This window comes from Aulonocara stuartgranti (genome assembly GCF_965226115.1).
Source record: "Aulonocara stuartgranti genome assembly, chromosome: 2".
Taxonomy (NCBI): domain Eukaryota; kingdom Metazoa; phylum Chordata; class Actinopteri; order Cichliformes; family Cichlidae; genus Aulonocara; species Aulonocara stuartgranti.
The window spans coordinates 38,862,687-38,881,886 of NC_138940.1; the positions used below are offsets into that span (position 1 = coordinate 38,862,687).

The window sequence follows — 19,200 nt, forward strand, 5'->3', positions numbered from 1 at the left end:
CTATGCAGGAGGCAGATGCTGCGTCATGCGTCTAGGGACGTTGCAGCCTGGAACTTGCCAGCAACATCAAGCACAAAGCATGAAACTGCTTAGTGCAGAACTGGAAATGGGAAGTACACATCTCTCATCTCCTCTCACACATGCAAATAGAAGTGAGGTTTAGTCCTGAACTTTATACTTGCAGCAGTTGACGTTTAAAGTGCCCCCTTCCTGATAAGGTAAATGTTAGATTTGTATTGTTGATTGTTATTTATGCTTAGAAATATTTACTTATATATGCTTAGAGTTTTGTAATTAGTTGTAGATTGGTAGAGGTTTTGATCCTTGATAGTCTGCAAACTTTGTGTGTATTAGACAGCACTTTGGGAGCATGAGAGGTCATACCGTGTCTTATTGTTTTATGGTAGGATTAACGTAGCTACGTCTGTTCTAGTCTAAGTGCTTTTCTGTTTAGATGAACTGCTGGACTTCCTCACCGGGGGGGGGTCTAGTCTACCCTCTTCCTGACCAAGGATGTTTGACCCTTTGATCAGCAGTCCACACACACACACACACACACACACACACACACACACACACACACACACACACACACACACACAGGCAAGGTACTCTTTGTTTGTATGTAGACGTCATATGTTAATGAACTTATGCATATTCATGTAACCTCAATAAAAGAACAGTGGTACGGGAGAACGGACGAGAGCTACTGGGGTCAAGCGAAGGAACGGCGCTCTGTCTGGTTCTCTCCCGTGCACGAGTAACATGAAGAACTTTGCCTATTTGTGTCTTGCTTAGCAGTGTAATTATATTGTCTTCAACGTTCCAGCGGATGGGTTCAAGCTACAAACCTATCAGTAAACACACTAAAAAAACAACAAATGTCCTGCTGAGGTAAAGATCCTTTTAAACTGAAACACTGGAGAGTAGTACAGAAGAATATTTGACAGGAATCATGTAGCCTGGAAGATAAGAAGAGAAAATCAAATATGTATTTTTGCTTAATTCTGCTGAAAGGGGAAAAAGCTGAGACATAAAAAGGAACCTATTATACTTCTCCTTACTTCCTGTCCTACATATTTGCTGTTATAGCTTTTGATCATAAAACTGGACAAGAACGAGGCTTCAAATAATGAATGAGGTCAACATATGGTTATGTAACCCTAAACAGCCAAAATTCAGACTGCGTTAAACGTTTCTTATCAGCCTTTTCTGTATGAGTATCAGGGGACATCTTTAATATGGTCATCTCAGTTCTTGTCATGAGCGCAGATGCCACAGCAACCAGCAACCTGGATTATTTTGAACCGAAAGTCTCCAGTAGCTCCGGCAGACCCAAACAAACATAAACACGGAGCTGTAAATGTCCACTTTAAGGTTTCTGGGGTTCACATTTCCCTATACTTAATTTTTAATTGATATGTCTGGATTAATGACGTGAGCAATGCTCACAGGGCAGCGCTAATGTAAAACTTCAAAGTCAACAGTACTCCTACTCAGATTGCATGCATGTGATCCACTGGATGCTGGCTAGTCTTCCCTAGCATACAGTGTGTTGGTGTTAGAGGGAGGCAAAAAGGGAGACAGCAAAGCTTTCACAACTATAGATAAGGTGAGCCGCAGTGTTTAAAATGGAAAGAAGGACCATTCTCAGGCACAAACGTAGGAGGGAGGAAAGCTGGCAGGAAGCACGAACAACAAAACCCAGTGTCAGGAGGGGCTGTAACCAGAGCCCTGCCTGGATATGCCCCAGCTGCAGCCTGCTGCTAAAGCCCCTGCCTGCAGTATGTCTTTCTTATAATGTCAAGTCAAAACAAAGAACGCTAACACATTCTCCAAAGTCACACTTCACGCTGTCACCACTCTTAATTTTCCTTTCTGCTCTCACCTTTCACTTAGCACTTTCTCACTCATGTTACACAAACCATGAATCTTAGATTACAGCTACTTGTTATTTTAATGATCCACTTGGCTTTACATAGATTATTGAGGAGTGACTGCTAGCATCGCCTCCTTATACTTTGTCCTTAGCATGTGCTCTGGGCTAAAAATAAATGCCCCGTAGTTGTTTACATGGCTGGGAGTTCACCATCACAGCCTTGTTACACGAGGCAACAGATCTGCATAGGTAGTATATTGGATTAGTGAGGTGACAAACCATGGATGGACACAGCAACAGGAGGTTTAAGAGTGACACCAACTAAGTCAGTAAATGCTCTTCCTGTTTATTATTAAGCGGTTTGTATGAACAGTGTAAACAATATTGCAATAAGCTAACGATTTCTCGTAGTTCATTCTTTGTGCACCAAGAAGAAGAAAAGGGTTTTTCCTGCATACTAAAAAAATTGGCACCCTGAAAAACACCAGTATTATATTTTGTTATCTTTTAAAGCCATGTTTTATTAAAGGTTCTATTTACTCAAGAACACACTGTATACTCTTTTACCAAAATGACCTTTGTTCCCAGAATTATATGGTCAGCTCAACAAAGACTTAGAGCACCTGTTGAAATATGTTTTCACGCTTCTACGTGTTACACAAAGAACATCGTTTCAGAGAATGGGTGATGTAAAGAATCACTGAAAGACCTGCAACACCACAGCATTACATAATATTGCTGAACAGTTGATTCATTGATCCTGTACGGACTTTACGGTTTGGTGGTTCCTCTTTAAGAGCATGTGCGTTCATCCCTCTTTCAGGAAAGTAGGCCTCGCCTCTTCGGTCCAAAACTAAAACTGAATTTGCAGCCAAGAGCTCACCTGGTGACACTGGGACGACAGGTACTTAGCAGTGAGTAACAACACTGAGTAAAGGTGAAGGAAAGGACATTGACTTAAAGGCCTGCTGCTTCACTGAGTCTGGGCTGGATGAGAAGAGAGCTACTGGCAAAAACTACAGCAAATTTCTTCCTGTTATATGTTAGTCTGCATAAGGAACCATTTCTATGCACTTTGACATTATTAAGCAATTTCAGCATGGGAGGACTTTCTGGAAGTTTACTATGCTGTAGTTAAGATAATACTGCTTGCAGAGTGTAGCTAGAAGATAGCACTGTAGGTTTATGGGTTTATATCACCACCTGTAAAGTCATAAAAATAATTCTCAGTGTCAGAGACTACCAGGGAAAGAAATCACAGCACAGCTAACTTGTGATCATGTTTTTCCTGGTTCAAAGCGGCCTTTGGGGACCAAAACTATGCACACAAATATAGCTGGTCCAAGTCTAAGTTGGTCTAAGTGTGAGTAAAATGAACCATGCTTTAGTCAAAGAGTTTTCTGTAGTTATTGTTGATCATATAAATATTTGCCTTTGATGGATGGCTACAACATCCTTTATTTTGTGTCTTTTTGTAGAAATAATCCCACACTAATGTTGCTCAGTTTCATCAGGAAGTCTGCTCAATGGCATTTCAACGATAACCAATGCCAAAAAGACATGGCCTACACACCAGGGAAAAAATCCAACCAAGAAAAAAAAGTTAGTGAAGAAGCTAAGTCTTTAAGCAGCTTGGGTTATCAAGGAATTACCTTCTACACTGGCAACAGAGTGAAAACGACAGGGATAGTATAGCTGCTAAGTGCAGCATAAGGCCTGTGTGGAATAACAGGCCGGAGGAGCTGGCTGAGCAGCTGTGATTGATGCTGCGTCTCTGTATCTGAACGAGCCTTCGCAGCAGGAGCCGGTGTGCTGGGGTAGACCAGGTGCTGCAATGCACCAGTTGCAGCTGGTGATGCTGCTGTTTAACCAAGTCCTCTTCCTCTCTCCTTTGAGCCACTGTGACACAAGCAACTGTACAGGAAGCTAAGAACACCTATTCTGTATTTTACTTGGTGCAGTAAAGGTGTGTAATGTCAACATCACCATCATTTAGACTAAAGCCAGGACAGTGTGCTATTTGCTGCCCTGTTAGATGAATCAAGCTTTTAATCCAAAATACATCACTAATATGTCAAACACTTAAGCAACCAAGGTTTGCATCATGAGCTGACGTGTCCTCTGCTTCCAGTGTCAGATGAATACCAGAAAGAAAAAAAATCAAGCCTCATTAGAAATTATTTCCCAAATCTAGACAAAGTATTTCTTTTCTCAACACCTATGGGCGATACGAATGAATTTGTCTCATCTTCCTAATAATATCAGGGTAAATCGACAGAGAAGGTTAGACTTGGACTCTCAGTTGTCGCTTGATTATTACCAGATTGGTTTCTCATGACAGTAGGGCTGCCACGATTTGTCGACTAGTCACGATTACGTCGACTATCAAAATCGTCGACGACTGATTTAATAGTCGACGCGTCGTTTGAAACTTTGTACGATCACAAAAGACGCAGGAATAAGTGGCAGGATTTAAGAGTGTAATAACGGACTGAAACAGAAGATGGCAGCATTGCATGTACAAGGATGTCAGCTACCGTTAAACCCCGAAGAAGAAGAAGAAGAAGAAGAAGAAGAAGAAGAAGCTGTGTCCCAGAATTCATAGCGCGGCCCAGCGCAGTTTCCAACAATGGCGGCAGCTAGTTAGTTTTAATGTTACTCTTATTATTCTTTCTGGGTCACAAAATAAACGTTTAACATATTTTCAGGCGAGAATGTAGCTGTGTAAACCTCAAATATCTGCTCAGTTTATCAGGACACCGCATATTTTCAAAAGCGCTCCGACGTTTTCGGAGACGCCTGTTACCCACTAGCTCGTTAGCGAGCCGGGGGCAAGGCTCACTAGAGCCGCGAGAACACCGGACTCCCCGCAAATCGTTTTCAAACCCACCGCCGTCTTTCGCTACTCAGGTTAAATATATATGAGTCACTTAGATAACTTAAAATGTTGTTGTTTGGCTTTTTTTTTTTTTAGTATTTTATTTGTTCCTGAGTAAATCGGTTTGGCTGAGATTAAAGTTATAGTTTTTACACAGCTGAATAAACTTCAAGCAGACAGCTGATTATCAGAAGTGTGAGATGCTGGAGAATTTACTCCGGTGTCCTGTTATATTTTAGATAGCAAGGAGTTTATTAATCTTCACCGAAACAATCTGCAAATTTCATTAAAATTCAATAAACTATCATCTTGTCTTTATTTTTAGTTAGCACAGACCTTAAACACTTAAAGCTGTAAGCTAATGATAGTTATATAAGAGCAGATGCTGCTGGTGCAATAAGCTGTACTTTTACGTCTAATGGGTGATGATCTGATTAGTCGACTAATCGCAAAAATAATCGGTGACTAGTCGACTATCAAAATAATCGTTTGTGGCAGCCCTACATGACAGCCAGTTTGTTCCACGAATGTTTCATAGTCTTAAGAAGAGTTAAGATTTGTTCTTGTCGAGCCTTAAGAGGTTTGATACGGCTACTATTCTTGCACACCTGATCCAATTAAAGGCTACATGTTGAACACTTTAATTGGCTTTAAGAGCAAAAGTAGCTCAAGAGCGAGAAAGTGGTGGGGTGGGCTCGACAAACTGGGAGGTAAACTAAATACTTTGGCCTATCAAGCACTCCTGATGCATTTATATGCCACTACTGAATGTCAGTAACTTTCAACTTCTCTGTTTCATAATTTGTGTTATGTCATTGTGTCTCTGCACAGCCTTATTAGATGGCTGCCCCTCCCTGAGTCTGGTTCTGCAGAGGTCTCTTCTTCCTTCCCACTGTCAGTGCTGCTCATAGGAAACTTGCAGTTTTCGCTCTTGCAGGGACATTAAAACATACTGCAACTTGAGGTGATGTTGCAAGGAGCTGGCTCTATACAGAGAGAAAACTGGGTCCAATCAGAAGATATGCAGCTTTTAATCACATCAGGAGCAAAAACTATACTTGAAATGGGGATTTTAATTAAAGGTCAAGGGTCAAATTAACAATGGAAACGTTAAATTTTTACTACAGTGGCACTGGAACTGTAACCATGGACAAATTTAAAAGTAGCACACCAGGCCAACAGTACCATCCAGAGGAGCTGGGGATGAGAATTTGAGGAGGTCATTAAAATAACTTTTCCCAGCTACTCCACAGAGGCCTCCGCATGGTCTCCCTCCCCCACCATATCCAGTTCATTTTCTTTCCTTATGTTCACACACACTCTGCAGATAATGTACTGAACCACAGCCGCACGTCTCAGTGGGATCTGCTCTTAATATTCCCTGGTGGACACCGTGCTTTTTCTCAGCACTAATGTCATTAACTGCAGGCATGTCACGGCTCAACTACCCTGACATTAATACAGAGACCATAAATAGTGAACTTGGTGGATATTCACTGTGGGCATCATTCTTAATCTGTGTTTATAACAGCACCTTTCAACTATTAATTGAAGCCCCATATTACACATAGCACTGAACATAAAAATAATGTAAGAGGCCTGGAAAGAAAAGAGGGCGAAAAAAGTAACAAAGAGCTATTTAAAGCTCAGTGGGAGGAGATTCGCACACAGCTCTGGAGGGGAAGCCTCCAGAGGAAGGATCAATGCCACCGAGTGTCGTAATGACTTTGGATGCAGGCCAGATGCCAGGATTATTGCTTGTGTCAGCCAACAGACAGACGGGTGGAACAATAGTCACAAGGGCGCACGTATTTTGGAGAGGGTGCCCAGTGGGAAAAAACTGGGCCCAGAAAGGCTTGGCCAAGACACGCTGGTCTTCCCCCGTCTGTTTCTGTATTCCTGTTGCTAAACGCTGCAGGTCACAGAGACACCGAGAAACCGACAGGCAAGGAAAACCCCTCTTCAATCGCCTCTGCATGTTTAAGATACTAAAAGCATGGAAAGACTAATTATTTTCTATACGTCTATACAACTTTCACACTTGAATATGAGCTCATTTTTATCCCGGGTCTTTTCAAATGAAGCTCATTGTTAACGATAGGTTAACGATAAGCCCAACCCCTGCTGATTTACCATCCTCCCGATGGTACTATATTAGCTCAGGTCAGGCAAGAGTGCTGGGCGTGGAAAATTATTCCTGGCATGACTGTCAACACAAAAAAAAGATAAAATGCACATAATGGCCCCAGTGACAGGAACCATAATGACCTGATAGTCAAGTATATTAGCCAGTACTGCATCTTGTGACAGTCAGGCACATTATAGCACAGAAATAGCACTAATCCATGTTTTCAAGTAGATGATCAAATGGAAATAGTTATTGTGGAGTAAATGTATTTTTAGCAACAGTATCTTATTAATGTTTGACGTCAAACGAATCTCTTGTAGCCCAGATATTATCAAGATATCATATCACAGTTTTGCTACATCGTGGAACTTCTTTGGGCCAGCATCTATTATATACTTAATTACACAGTGATGACTCACGAGGATCCATGACTTATTCTTCAGAAAGGCCCATTAGTCAATCAGCTAGAGTGCACTGCAAGTCTAGAGGTAAATGAAAACGTAAAAAGGCTTTTTGTTCGTCCAGAAATAGCTTCTAAAAGAATAATGAGCGCAAGAGACTTGAAGGCTTGTCAATAAAGTGTAGCCGAGAAGGCACGTGACCTGGCCAGAACACGGCTCCCAAGCAAATATTCAATCACACCCGGGGTAGGTGGGGGCAGGCAGCTGGGGGCTACGGATATTGATCCCATACAGACAGACAAATAGCAGCTAAACAGTCAAGAAACTCTGTTAAGAAAAGCAGCACAGGATACACACAAATGACTGGCTTTGCTTCTGTTTGCTTCTGTCTTTACACATGCAGAACTACCGTGTTAACAAGTACCCAAATAAGTCAGCTAGAGGAGTGAGGCAGAACATTCAGCCTTCTCAGTCTGCACGTTGTTCACCTTAACCTGAGGCTATTTACCATTGTTATTAGGCTCAAATTAGTTCCAAACCGCTGGACTTCAGGATGTCTCAGTCTCATAACTCAGTGAGCCTAATGCGCCATTTATATCAGCTCATCGCCACCAAAGACAGATCTCAACATGATTCATTTATGCCACATAAATATTTCAGCAGACAGAGCGGCTACAGTCTATTCATGGGAACCAAGGCCCCCGAGATGAAAGCCCCCCTCCCTCCCGATCACCTGCCATTTGTGAATGAGGAGAAGAGCTGGAGGGGAATATAGATACTGCCTCAATCTAAGCAACAGCAACATCCATAAGTCGCTTATCAGATCACAATGCTGTAACCGGCACTCACAACAACAACAGGGCAGCTGCAGATTTAATCCCCCCTCCCTGTTTGGCTCCGTCTGGCTCCTCATAGGCTCAGGAGGGCTACAGTAGGGCGGATAGTGCAGGGACAACAGAGGCAGCTGGGGCTTGCACTGACATCAGAGGGCTGGCCCTGCTCGGCTTAGCGAGGATCTGCAGAGAGAGAAACCTTTCCACTGTGTATGACTTTATGAATGATAAAAGAGAGAGGCATATGCCATGAAATTTAAAGGAATGGACACAGGAAACAGACTTTGTGAATGTCAGTCACTCAGTTACAGTATTCTTCAAGGACACATCTAAAACCTGCAGGACACCGGCCCTCAAGGCCTGGAGTTCCCCACCCCTGATTTAGACCTTCACTGAACAACCGCTAGCAAATAACCAAAGTTATATTCAGGCATTTGACAATAAACCAATATCACAATGAATAACTGTAAAATGTTAACACACACAGGTTAAACGTTTTTCCTTTTTGTCATCTCTGCAAGCAACAAAACAGTTATTTGGAGAGTCTAGACTTATACTTTGGAAAGACTTAAATTTCAGTGGCCAATGCATAAAGAATGCATTTACAGTAGGGTCTCCAACTAAATATGATAACAATCTAACCACCATTTGCTGGTGGGTAGATATGCCTATTATACTCGTTGTTGATTAAGGCGGAAACAAAAAGGTTTTCACTCTTGTTGCTGATTTTGTGTGCCATCTCTCTCTCTTTGGTGTATTAAGCAAAGTGTGAACATTAACACACTAACAAGCTCAAAATGGCTGTCCGTGTAAGCATGAGTGGGCCACTTATTTAGGAAATTCAAAAAAGAGTGTGTCGATGCCTTTTTTGTGGTATTTCTGGCTATTTGACAAATAAACGGTGTCGTATGCTTGAGTAACTCAACTTGAACTCAATTAAATGGTTAAAAACATGACAGCCTGTTCTTTAGGGGCGGATGCCAAAACTTAATGGTAAACAGTGAAAGCATAAACCTAATATTTCCTTTTGTAGTCTGATCAATTGTAAGGGCTAAAACACTTTACATATTCTTAACTAGAGCTCTTCTGTACTTCAACCTTTTGGTTTTTTGCAAGAACAGGAACAACAAGCTGTAATGGGATCTGGCAAGTTTTGGCTCATGTTAATGTTGCAAAACCAGATGGATTAGTCGACAGCTGTAGTGTCATGGGTCGTATGTCAGGTTTAATGGGACACTCCTTAAAGATAAACAACGTGAATGGCTGCTTATTACGACTCTCAGCGCAGTTAGCATTATCCAAAGACACACTTTAAGCTTTGTGTTCACAGACTGAATGTGATTTCAGGGGCCCAAACATGAAAGTTGAACAAATGTAAAATCAATCTTAAATTTTAATGAAACTCCTACAAAATAATGAGACATTTAGTTCATGGCTCAGATTTTAAAACAGGCAACAACAACCACACAATTTCTGCCACATGTTCTCTAAAAATAGCTTTAATCTACAAATGGCTGAGTAATGACAACTAATCTGTGCCAGTGTTTCAGCGCTGCCATTTGACCTGATGTGACATGTTTGATGTGCCAGTGAGATGGGCCTAAACCGGCACCTCCATCATCGAGTGCACAGAGTAAGTCACGCATGTCCAAAACATATCAACTGTTCTCAGTCTGACTGAGGAAATGATAACGTAGGTAGATGCAAGTTATTGTCTGTTATTTATTCACATCTCACTGCTTTTATTAAATTCATGAAACGATGACTTCATGCATTATTCGCACCACAGTCCAATAATATGAGCAGTGATTGTCTTTGGGCTGATTTCAAGGATAACCTTGATGGATCCGTCAGATGCATTATAAAACAGTACATTTTTACATATACTTTTAAAACTGACCATAAATGTGCAAATGCATGACTGTGACCTAGCTGAACGTAAACCTAGCTGAGACGGGATCATTGTCGTATAATGAACGCGCTCTCGGGGATGGGAGGAGGGTGTGGGGGATGGTTGAGCGGGGCGCAAGGGCAGCGAGAATTTCATCTTCCCAGCCACTGATGGTGTTGCTTTCCTGTGGAGTGCCCGCTGACACCTCTTCATCTGACCTCGTCATCCCACTGTGACACTGTCACACTGGCTGTCTCCTGGCACACGCACGCTAGCTGCAATTTTCCTGCTGTTTCAGCTGAGTGTGCATCACACTTTCACACACCGGGGGCACAAAATTCTGCTCAGCAGCAAAAACTTACGATGACAGAAAAACAGACACAGTTTATGGGTTCTTCTTCTTTTTTTCCTTTTTTTAGGTATCTGAGATTATTTCATGTTTCAGGATTTGCTGCCCATCTATAGCTGATGGAAAAATTGAGACGAATGGAGGATCTCTACAAGCATAAATTTACAATGCAGGCTTGCAGTGGGTTGTAAATAAGACTCAACCAGGATGTCAGCTAACCTGCTCATCAAATGATCTAATCAATTTCAGCAGATGGTTCGATTAGGGACCATAAAATCAAGGATTTAGTGGCTTTTACACTGAATCCAAGTTGGTCTTATAATTGAACCTATTGTGCTTTTTTATTATTTTTAGTCATACAAATACTATTACGGTGGTGGACGTTCACATCAAAAATGACCATTTTCAAATTATGAGGTCAGTGTATGTGCAAGTAATCCCTGTCATCTAAAGTACACAGCTGTGAGCACAGAAGCTCCACCCACCTGCTGTTTAAAGTCAGTAGCTTGGTGAACAGAGGCTTTAATTTTAGAATAAGATGAGAAGATAAATAAACATTATTTTGGTCTATCACACCAAGGTACTCTGACAGAGTCCAAGGGTAATATAAGCACAAAACATTAAACTAAATATTTAGTTTGGTCAGTACTGCATTGATTTTTGCTTTTAAAATGCACAACTGAGTTTATTGAATTTTTCTACCTGAATAAAGACCGTCACATTCACATGTTTCTATGCCAAGTAGAAAAAACACTAGTTTACTGCATTGCATAGAGCCACGGTTTTGATAGCCTTCACACCAAAATCATGATCATGAGTTTCCCTTGCCTGACATCAACATAACAACAAATATAGCAAACAGTACAACAGTCTGCGTCTCTGCATGAAGACCCAACTCTAAGTTCTTAGTCTCTGAATCTATCTCTTAGTGGGAACATGCATTTGCACGTTCCTCCTCACGGTGACCTGCCACATCCACTTTGCCTTGCAGACAGAGAGGAATCATTGAGGTGAGGGAAATTGAGTATCTGAAGAAACACATATTAGGCTGGCTGCAGGTTAGTGATGGAGGCAGGACGTGAAGTGGAAAATGGAGAACGGGATGTGTCCCGTGAAGTCACATAGGGTAGAGAAGCCAGAGGGAACTTGATATGACACACCAGCAAACCCAGGAAGGGGATTTAGTGGCGTGTTGTGCCACATTATTATCAGCCAGTGATTCACCAGGCACACTGGCAGCTTTCAATCCCTCCAGTCTCCCTCCCCATGCTATTACAACTATTCAGACAGACCGAGGTTCAGCTAGTCTTATTAAAATGCTACAGGGCGCACAGCCTGCTCCACATATGCTTGAAAAAAATGTGGATAATGCCAGTGAGGTAGAGATAGCTTGATTATAGAAGAAGTAGGCTATAATGTCTCACTCTTACCTAGTAGTTACTAAGGTAATGAGAGTTGAAGAACTATTATTCTCCTTCTCCCCCCAAAATTTTGATGAGTTACTTGACTCACAGCTTTGGGGAAATCCCCACAAAACTTACATCAGCTCATCCACGTCTTCATGTTTTACAGTTTTTGCACTTTGATTTTTTCCTGGAAATGTTACCATCAGTGATCACATCACTCTGAATTCTGAGCCTGGAACACATTAAAAAAAAAAGGTTTATGTTTGTTTTGCTAAAAAAACAAAATACAACAAAAACAACCACAAAATCACCTTTTGTTCTGTGTGTGTGATAAATACCTTGAAACGAATGTTGAATTTCACCTACTAACATTTCAAATGAGCATTTTTACTTGGGAAGCTCCTGCCACTCGCGGCGAATTTAATGAAAAAATTCCTGACTGCACGTTGCTGGAAGTGGATGATGTAAACATCTTCAGAATGTCAACATACTGACAAATGGCTCAAATAAAAAAGAGGCAGCAGAACTGCCAAAAACCCTTTAAAGATCAAAAAAATACACCATGAAATGCACAGCAGTGGCTGCAGTGGACACTTCTTATTGTTTCTAACACCTGATTTCACTTCACCTCTTTGTATGTTAAAACTTCGCACCTCTGCACAGCTGGTCGAGAAACCAACAGCACAAGCAGGAGTGGCCCACAGACCAGCTGTACAACTTTGTGCACTGCCTCCGTCTGACAACAAACCGTCAGCGAACCTGCTACTTCTGCTGGACCATAAATCTTGGTTAAGGCCTGATTTAGACTTCTGCTGTGAATCTTTGTAGAGCCTACCAAGTGGCCGATGTCACTACCGGCATTTATGCTTGTGCGTGGTGCATTATGTGTTACCTTGTGGTCATGTCCCAGCATTTTATACGCAGTGCCAGCCGATAGAAACTCACTTCTGGGTCTCCATTCTTTGTTGTGGTCTCCCCCCCCCCCCAGAGTCTTTCAATTTTTTCCACTCCTTTGTACATTCCCTCACATCCATTCAGACAGTTTTGGCAATGTTCCTACAGGATGTTGCTGACTTCTAAGGATGCCAGGCTCCTTATATTGAGACAATCGTTGTTCTTGTCTTTCCAACAAATATAAAAAATATTGAGAAAGTAGCAGGAGATGCACAGGAGGAATTGCTAGTACTGAAAATGGCAATCACTATGGTTACAGGCTGCATCAACATGACATGCAGTTACATTTCTACAGCGGTAAAGGTCAGGTTACATCGTAGGGTTTCAGAGGGGTTTGTGCTAACAACATAGTTTCGTGACAGAACATAAATATTCAGTAAACCTCATAATGGTTGAACCTGTGGTTGTGTATCGGGGTCAGTGCGTGGAGTCAGAGGCCATTCAAACAGCAGCTGTGAACCCATTCAGCACACCTTAATAGCCTTAGAATTGATGCTTTATTATACAAATATCAAAGTTTTGATGACCATCGAGCTTTACAGGAAGCTTTGTTCGACCTTCAAAATAAAAGCTCCAACAAATTTTGTGCTGCCCCTCATGGGCACTACATGATGCAGGATTTTCTGAGATTTTAAGACAAAAGCTCATAAATAATAAAATTACATTTTGATGAATGTTTTTAGCTGTCTCTTCCATAGACACAGATTTATTATTGACATGGTTATTAACACTAAACAAATTAGGAAAGAACTTGAAAGTAAATCCTCACAAATATTAATGTCACTTATCTGGGCTTATAGAAAGTGCTGGCTTTTCTATATATAATTAAGTATTCCCTGGCTGCCTTGCCAGTGGCTGTCTGTCTCTGTAGAATCATACATTAAACGTGCTGATAAGCACTAATGTCACCTGCATCCCAACTGTCTTAGATAAGGTTGTTTTGGCAACACACGAGGAACAGGCTGGCAGGGATCTCGGATGTTTCCACAGCACAGCGGAGAAGAGTGACAAGGAGTGGGGCTGCACGTGGTGGCCAAGACTGGCGAGTGTGCAGCACAGAGGGGGCTGACGGACAGGCTGCTGATGGATTAGGTGGTAAGCCTGGCAGAGGGCTGCCCTTTCTAGATGGAAGCCTGCCTGATGCACAGTGGTGATTAAAATATAAAACTGAAGGGTGGGGAGTGTGCTCAGGCTCTCATAAAAACAACTGAAAGAAACGCTGCTGAGCAGACGCATGACTGAGCAAAACAGTGGAAGTGGATATGGAGCCATGAGGCTGGAAAATACTTGATCCAAGAGCAGCAGCAGCACAGGCCATCAACCTGGAAGCACGGAAGGTGATCCAATCCAACACTGAGATGGATGCTTGAAAGAAATTTCCCCCGAAGCAGGCGGATAAGAGTGTACACAAAGCCAAGTGAAGTGAAAGCTCGCACACAAGAATTTCACTCACATGTACTGTACCAATGTACCTGCACATGTGATGTGACAATAAAAGTGATTTGATTTGATTTGAAAAGCTTAATTGTTTGCTCTTTGTAACCTAAAAAGGTGGTGTAATGGTGACAGCAATAGCTGCTGCATAATTCATCTGTTTGTTCCTCTGACTGCAGCAGGCTCCGCATTGGTCAACACTTTTATACAGTCTCGTCGTATTTAATTATTTAGATTTCTACCACTATAATGCACAAGCTCGTCAGCGAAAATCCATCATTTCTGTTGTGCTGCGCAGGATGACAAATTGCGTTACAGTTACCAGCCCTCAAGTGGCATTTTAGGACCAACAGACAAAACTACCGCCAAGCAAATCACCTTTCAGCAAGAGGATATTCAAATTCCAGTCTGAGAGCTATTACAGTTTTACTTTTTATTTGTATTTTCTTTAGAGTTTTTAATTTGCTTTTCAGTTAGTTTCCAGGGTGGAGTTGCTCATATCTGCAAACCCACTCTTTTTTGAAAATGTTCAGTTTCAGTTAGTTTCAGTGCAACATTTTGTGAAGGACGCTGACTCAAAGTCACATCGTTTTTAGTTCGATTTTTGTTATCGGCGGTCGTCTTTTGCTTTGTAAGCAGTCGTGAATTTATATTTACTTAATTGTAACTGTCTGCCCCAAATCTGCTTGTTAAGGCTGACATCATTAGCCAGGCCTAAACGTTCCTTCAGTTCAGCAAACAAACACTGAGGCCCTGTATCCAAAGCCTTCCATCTCCATTAAAATGATTAGTGTGTGTGTTCTCATAAGTGTTACAATAAGGTGTATGTCCAGGCATCCATGAAAAAGAGGATTTTTGCGGTTTAGCAAAGTTTCAAGTTGACACTGTGTTGGATTGACAGTTAAAAACTAAAAATGACATGCAATGTTCTCACTTAAGTATTTCTAACAAACTGGAATTTACAACACCGCTGTACCTTTGGATGTAAACAAAGACGTCCAAAGGGCTGGCTGGCATACAGTAATGCGCTACCTTATGTCTAACTACTGAGTAATACACTTTAGTACAAGCAATGTGTAATATGAGGGTGAAATTGTTCTCAATAGAAGTGCATGCAATTCCCCAGAGACAAATCTAATGATGTTGGAAGGAAGGAAGGAAGGAAGGAAAGAAGGAAGGAAGGAAGGAAGCTGTGGAAAACGAACAAAGCTTCAGCCAAGAGAACATCTGAGATGAACCTATCAGTAGCAAGAGGTTAGTCATTCGTATGTTGCTGCACAGGGCTGATCATAAGCTTAATGCAAGCTGAAAGCGATTCTTTCCTGAAGTGTTCCAATATTAGGTGTCTGAGGCTGGAGTGTACGGAGTGAGTTTTTATAAATGTAGCCTGAAGACATGCTACACTTGAACAATGCTTATAAGAAGGTGTAGAGGTTGAAACTGACAACCAAACATTGTTCAAGGGGCTAAAAAGTAAAATAAAATAGAAAATAAAAGATAAAAATCAAGCAAAACAGACGAGAGCCTCATCCAACGAAGGAGACTCTTGAACCCAAACACAGTCATGACAAATCTCTGAACAAGCAAATAACCTCTACGATTCAAGACCATCTGTTGGGAGTATGGACTGGCATACAGTGTGTGGACCGATTACTTCCAGTGCAGCTTTGTATCTGGATAGTGGAGAGACACTCAATAATTAAATCTTCAGAAAACCATTAGGAAAAGATGCTTTCTTTCCCAATATTACCCCCAGTGTATTCTGCTGCAATATCGTATAATATAATTTGCTGCTTTATTAGCACGGTTTTATAGGTACACGAAACTTTGAAAGCCAAGCTTAACCATCATGAACTGATGATAACATTTCAAGAAATTCACAAGTCGATCAACGTTTTATTTAACTCATCTGTAGCATCTAAATTTTTAAGTCACATTGCTTGTATCTTTACAGCTCAGTCTATTTAGAGTCAGACTGTCAAACTCACTTTAGTTCATGGGCAACATGCAGTCCAAACTGATCTCATGTGGGCCAGAAAGGTAAAACCACCGCACAAGAAAGCGTCACTCCAAATTTTTCCCTTTCTTTGGTGTAAACAAATTAATTTTTAAAGCCTTCACCCAGGCCACAAATGGGATTTTAAAGAAACGGTGAACCCTTTAAAAACGTCTCATAGAACAAAAGGCATAATTCCGTGTTAAATATTTTTTCTAATTCAATGAGTAATCCATTCAGAAAACAGCCTGAGATATCTTAAGAAATATAAATGAAGTTTAAAACTGTATTTCGGTTTTCCACATTCATTGAGTCTAATATCAGCACATGTACCTTCACAGCAGAAAGGTACAAAACCTTCACGAACTCTACATGTTACTCAAAAGGATTAACAATGCGCTTCATCAAGAAACTGTAGTATTAAAGACTTCCACACTATGCAAAGCCAGGTAGATCCTTTGATGGTCTAGTTCTGGCCCCCCATATGCATGTTTAATGTGCTGTTAAACAAGGTCACTTTTTGAAAAAAAAGGAGTGAAAAACACATTAAACTTACACCAAAACACTGCTGGTAAATTACAAAGCAGATAATATGTATAATAAGGTGGCCTAGACATTACGCAACGACTTCATCTAGATGCACACAAAAACAAATTAGAAAAGGTTCATTTTAATTCACTTTACAAGACCAGCCCGCCTGCCTTAGGGGCCAAAATTATATACTCAACAGCAATAACTCAGACTGAGATATTACCCAGACCTCTGCAGCTATAAATCAAGCCCAAGCCTTTCAAAATCAAGTGGCAACAGCGCTGCTACATTTACTGTGAAGAGAAACAGAAACTTCAGCAGGCATCATAAAAAATGGGTTTTTGTTATTGATGTCTGCAGATAAATCCAGTCAAAGCCCTGAGTAGTCAGAGGTCAATGTCAGCCTCACATGAGTGACTGCAGGGATTTAAAGACTGGCTGCAGGTGCACAAGTCTGCACACCTGCAGCAGGTAGGTAGACTTCTGTGTTTGGAAATCACTTAGGTAATGCCTATGTGTCTGCATCTTCATTCCCTGCCAAACACAATAGAGATGCAGTGGAAAGTTCTTGGTGCAGGGAAGGAGTGGGGGGCCCCAGCTGAACCACAATGGCTGCATTATTAGACCCACACAGTTGTAGATGCCATTTGCTGGACACTTGTGGATACTTTGAGTAAGCTACAACTTAATCTGTTTTCTGAGATGATGGGGTGATTCCTAAGAGGTAGGATATGGCTTGTCCCGGGGTCAGGTGCAATCTTCAGCGGCTTCACTGTGACAACGCCTTTGTCTCGAAACCCCTTCTCCTCTATCACTTTCACTTTAGGCTAACTTATTATTTTTAACATTTAACTTGAAAGAGTTCTTTCCCTTGAACGTCTCATAGAAAACTTCCAAACCGCCCGACCCTCTCTTCCCTCGGGTCTTATTTACGCCAATTCGGGGGGACCGTTAATCACGGCTTTAGCTAGCGAGTTACTGCACTTCCACAGAGCTGTCGGCCGGCCTTCTAGCAAGGAAGAAGGTAATAATGTACAAGATATTTTTTCTTCGCCTGGTCTCGAAAATATAAAACAGATAAAAACATTCCTACGTACCCTCCGCCCGAGTACGAAGATCAGACATCGTTCTCTGGACGGGCGGCATCTCTCCACGCAGAGCCGGGCAACGGCACCTGTCAAGTGGCCGCGGTGTTGGTTCTGCCCCGTGTGTTCTGGCTGCTGCTCCTCAACCGTCAAAGAATTTCAAAATTACGGCTAAAAAATCAAAATCTCTCTCATGCGGATTGAGCTGATGCGTGTTCACTGCTGATGAGAGATTTACATAAGGAATTGCCAACTTTCATTTCCCGGTTGGTGACAGAACCATGCTCAGGAGCCCACCGCTTCATGCATCGCCCAGCATCTCGGTTCGCACGGCGGACTGAAGCCGTCAGACGCCCCCCTGGTATAGTAAGAGTGGACACGGACTAACCATGAACTGAAGTGAGGGGGACGTTGCCGCTTCACATTATGGACTGTACCATTTGCAGAAATAGCGGGAGGGGTTAACACATTAACATAACCGTAATTACGCCTTGGCTAGAATTAAAAGAAGTGATAGAAATAATATTTATCTGATAATATCGAGAGGCTAAAGTGCTGTACTTCAATCCCCGTCGCCCATAATCATTAAAATGCTAGATTATTGTTTTAAAATGGCCTTGAAACTGCTGGTTGGCGTAAGCACATCCCCCCTTCGCGGTAGACATACACATGTTGGGAGTTGGCTTATTAGAACAGAATCATGTTTTCGTGTATCAAACGTGCTTTGTGCACCATCAGCAAATAGAAATCACTATTTAATGGACCGGTATGCATAAAACTACAGTAGGAGATTTTGTTTTATAAAACAAAATTCATTTCCATTCATGGAAAGTCCCCGTTCATCTCTATTATCTATTTATTTATTGCAATACACGCCACTATATCTGTACATCTGTCGGTACAACTCACCTATTCAAACATAGGTGAGTATATTACAAAAAGCACATATTTTTTCCTAATTACTTCTTGGTTTTCATTGCTGTTGTTAATGTGTCACTTCTCAGATAAGCGTAATTCATAGCACAGTGGTTATTATTTAATAAGTATAAATCGTGGCAAATAAAGATGAACACTGAATACTGACATTTTGAGAAAGAGAGTTGGTTACAAAAGCACTGCCAACATTAATAGCTGGGGTTAAAGCTTACCCCCATGCCGTTAAGTATCATTTTACAAGATTACACATTGTTAGATTTTATCAGTGGTTAATATTTAACAAAAATCATGTGCTCATAAAAGTTGGTTTTCTCCTTTTACTCTTGCTTTGTTTTTCTCAATTAGAGGCACTCAAGTGACACATAAGCTTTACAGTGTCATTAATTCCATTTATGGCCATTTTATTCAATGTGTGTGATGATTTTGTGGATTTTGCTCTTGCAAAAATGACCCTAATCCTATTCAAATAGTGATGAAACACTGATATCCAGGAAGTGTT

General features: G+C 41.4%; 1 protein-coding gene across 6 annotated transcripts in view; it reads right to left on the reverse strand.

Annotated features, from left to right (window-relative positions):
- Positions 1–18,165, reverse strand: part of atp8a1 (ATPase phospholipid transporting 8A1) — a 111,263-nt gene extending 93,098 nt beyond the window's left edge. For all 6 annotated transcript variants that reach the window (XR_014271741.1, XM_082507589.1, XM_082507590.1 and 3 more), the window contains exon 1: positions 17,778–18,165. Coding sequence is in view for 5 of the 6 variants with exons in the window: in XM_082507589.1 (XP_082363715.1) it covers positions 17,778–17,826 (49 nt within the window). In the remaining variant the exon portion in view is untranslated. The remainder of the gene's footprint in view (positions 1–17,777) is intronic.
- Positions 18,166–19,200: the final 1,035 nt, after the last annotated feature.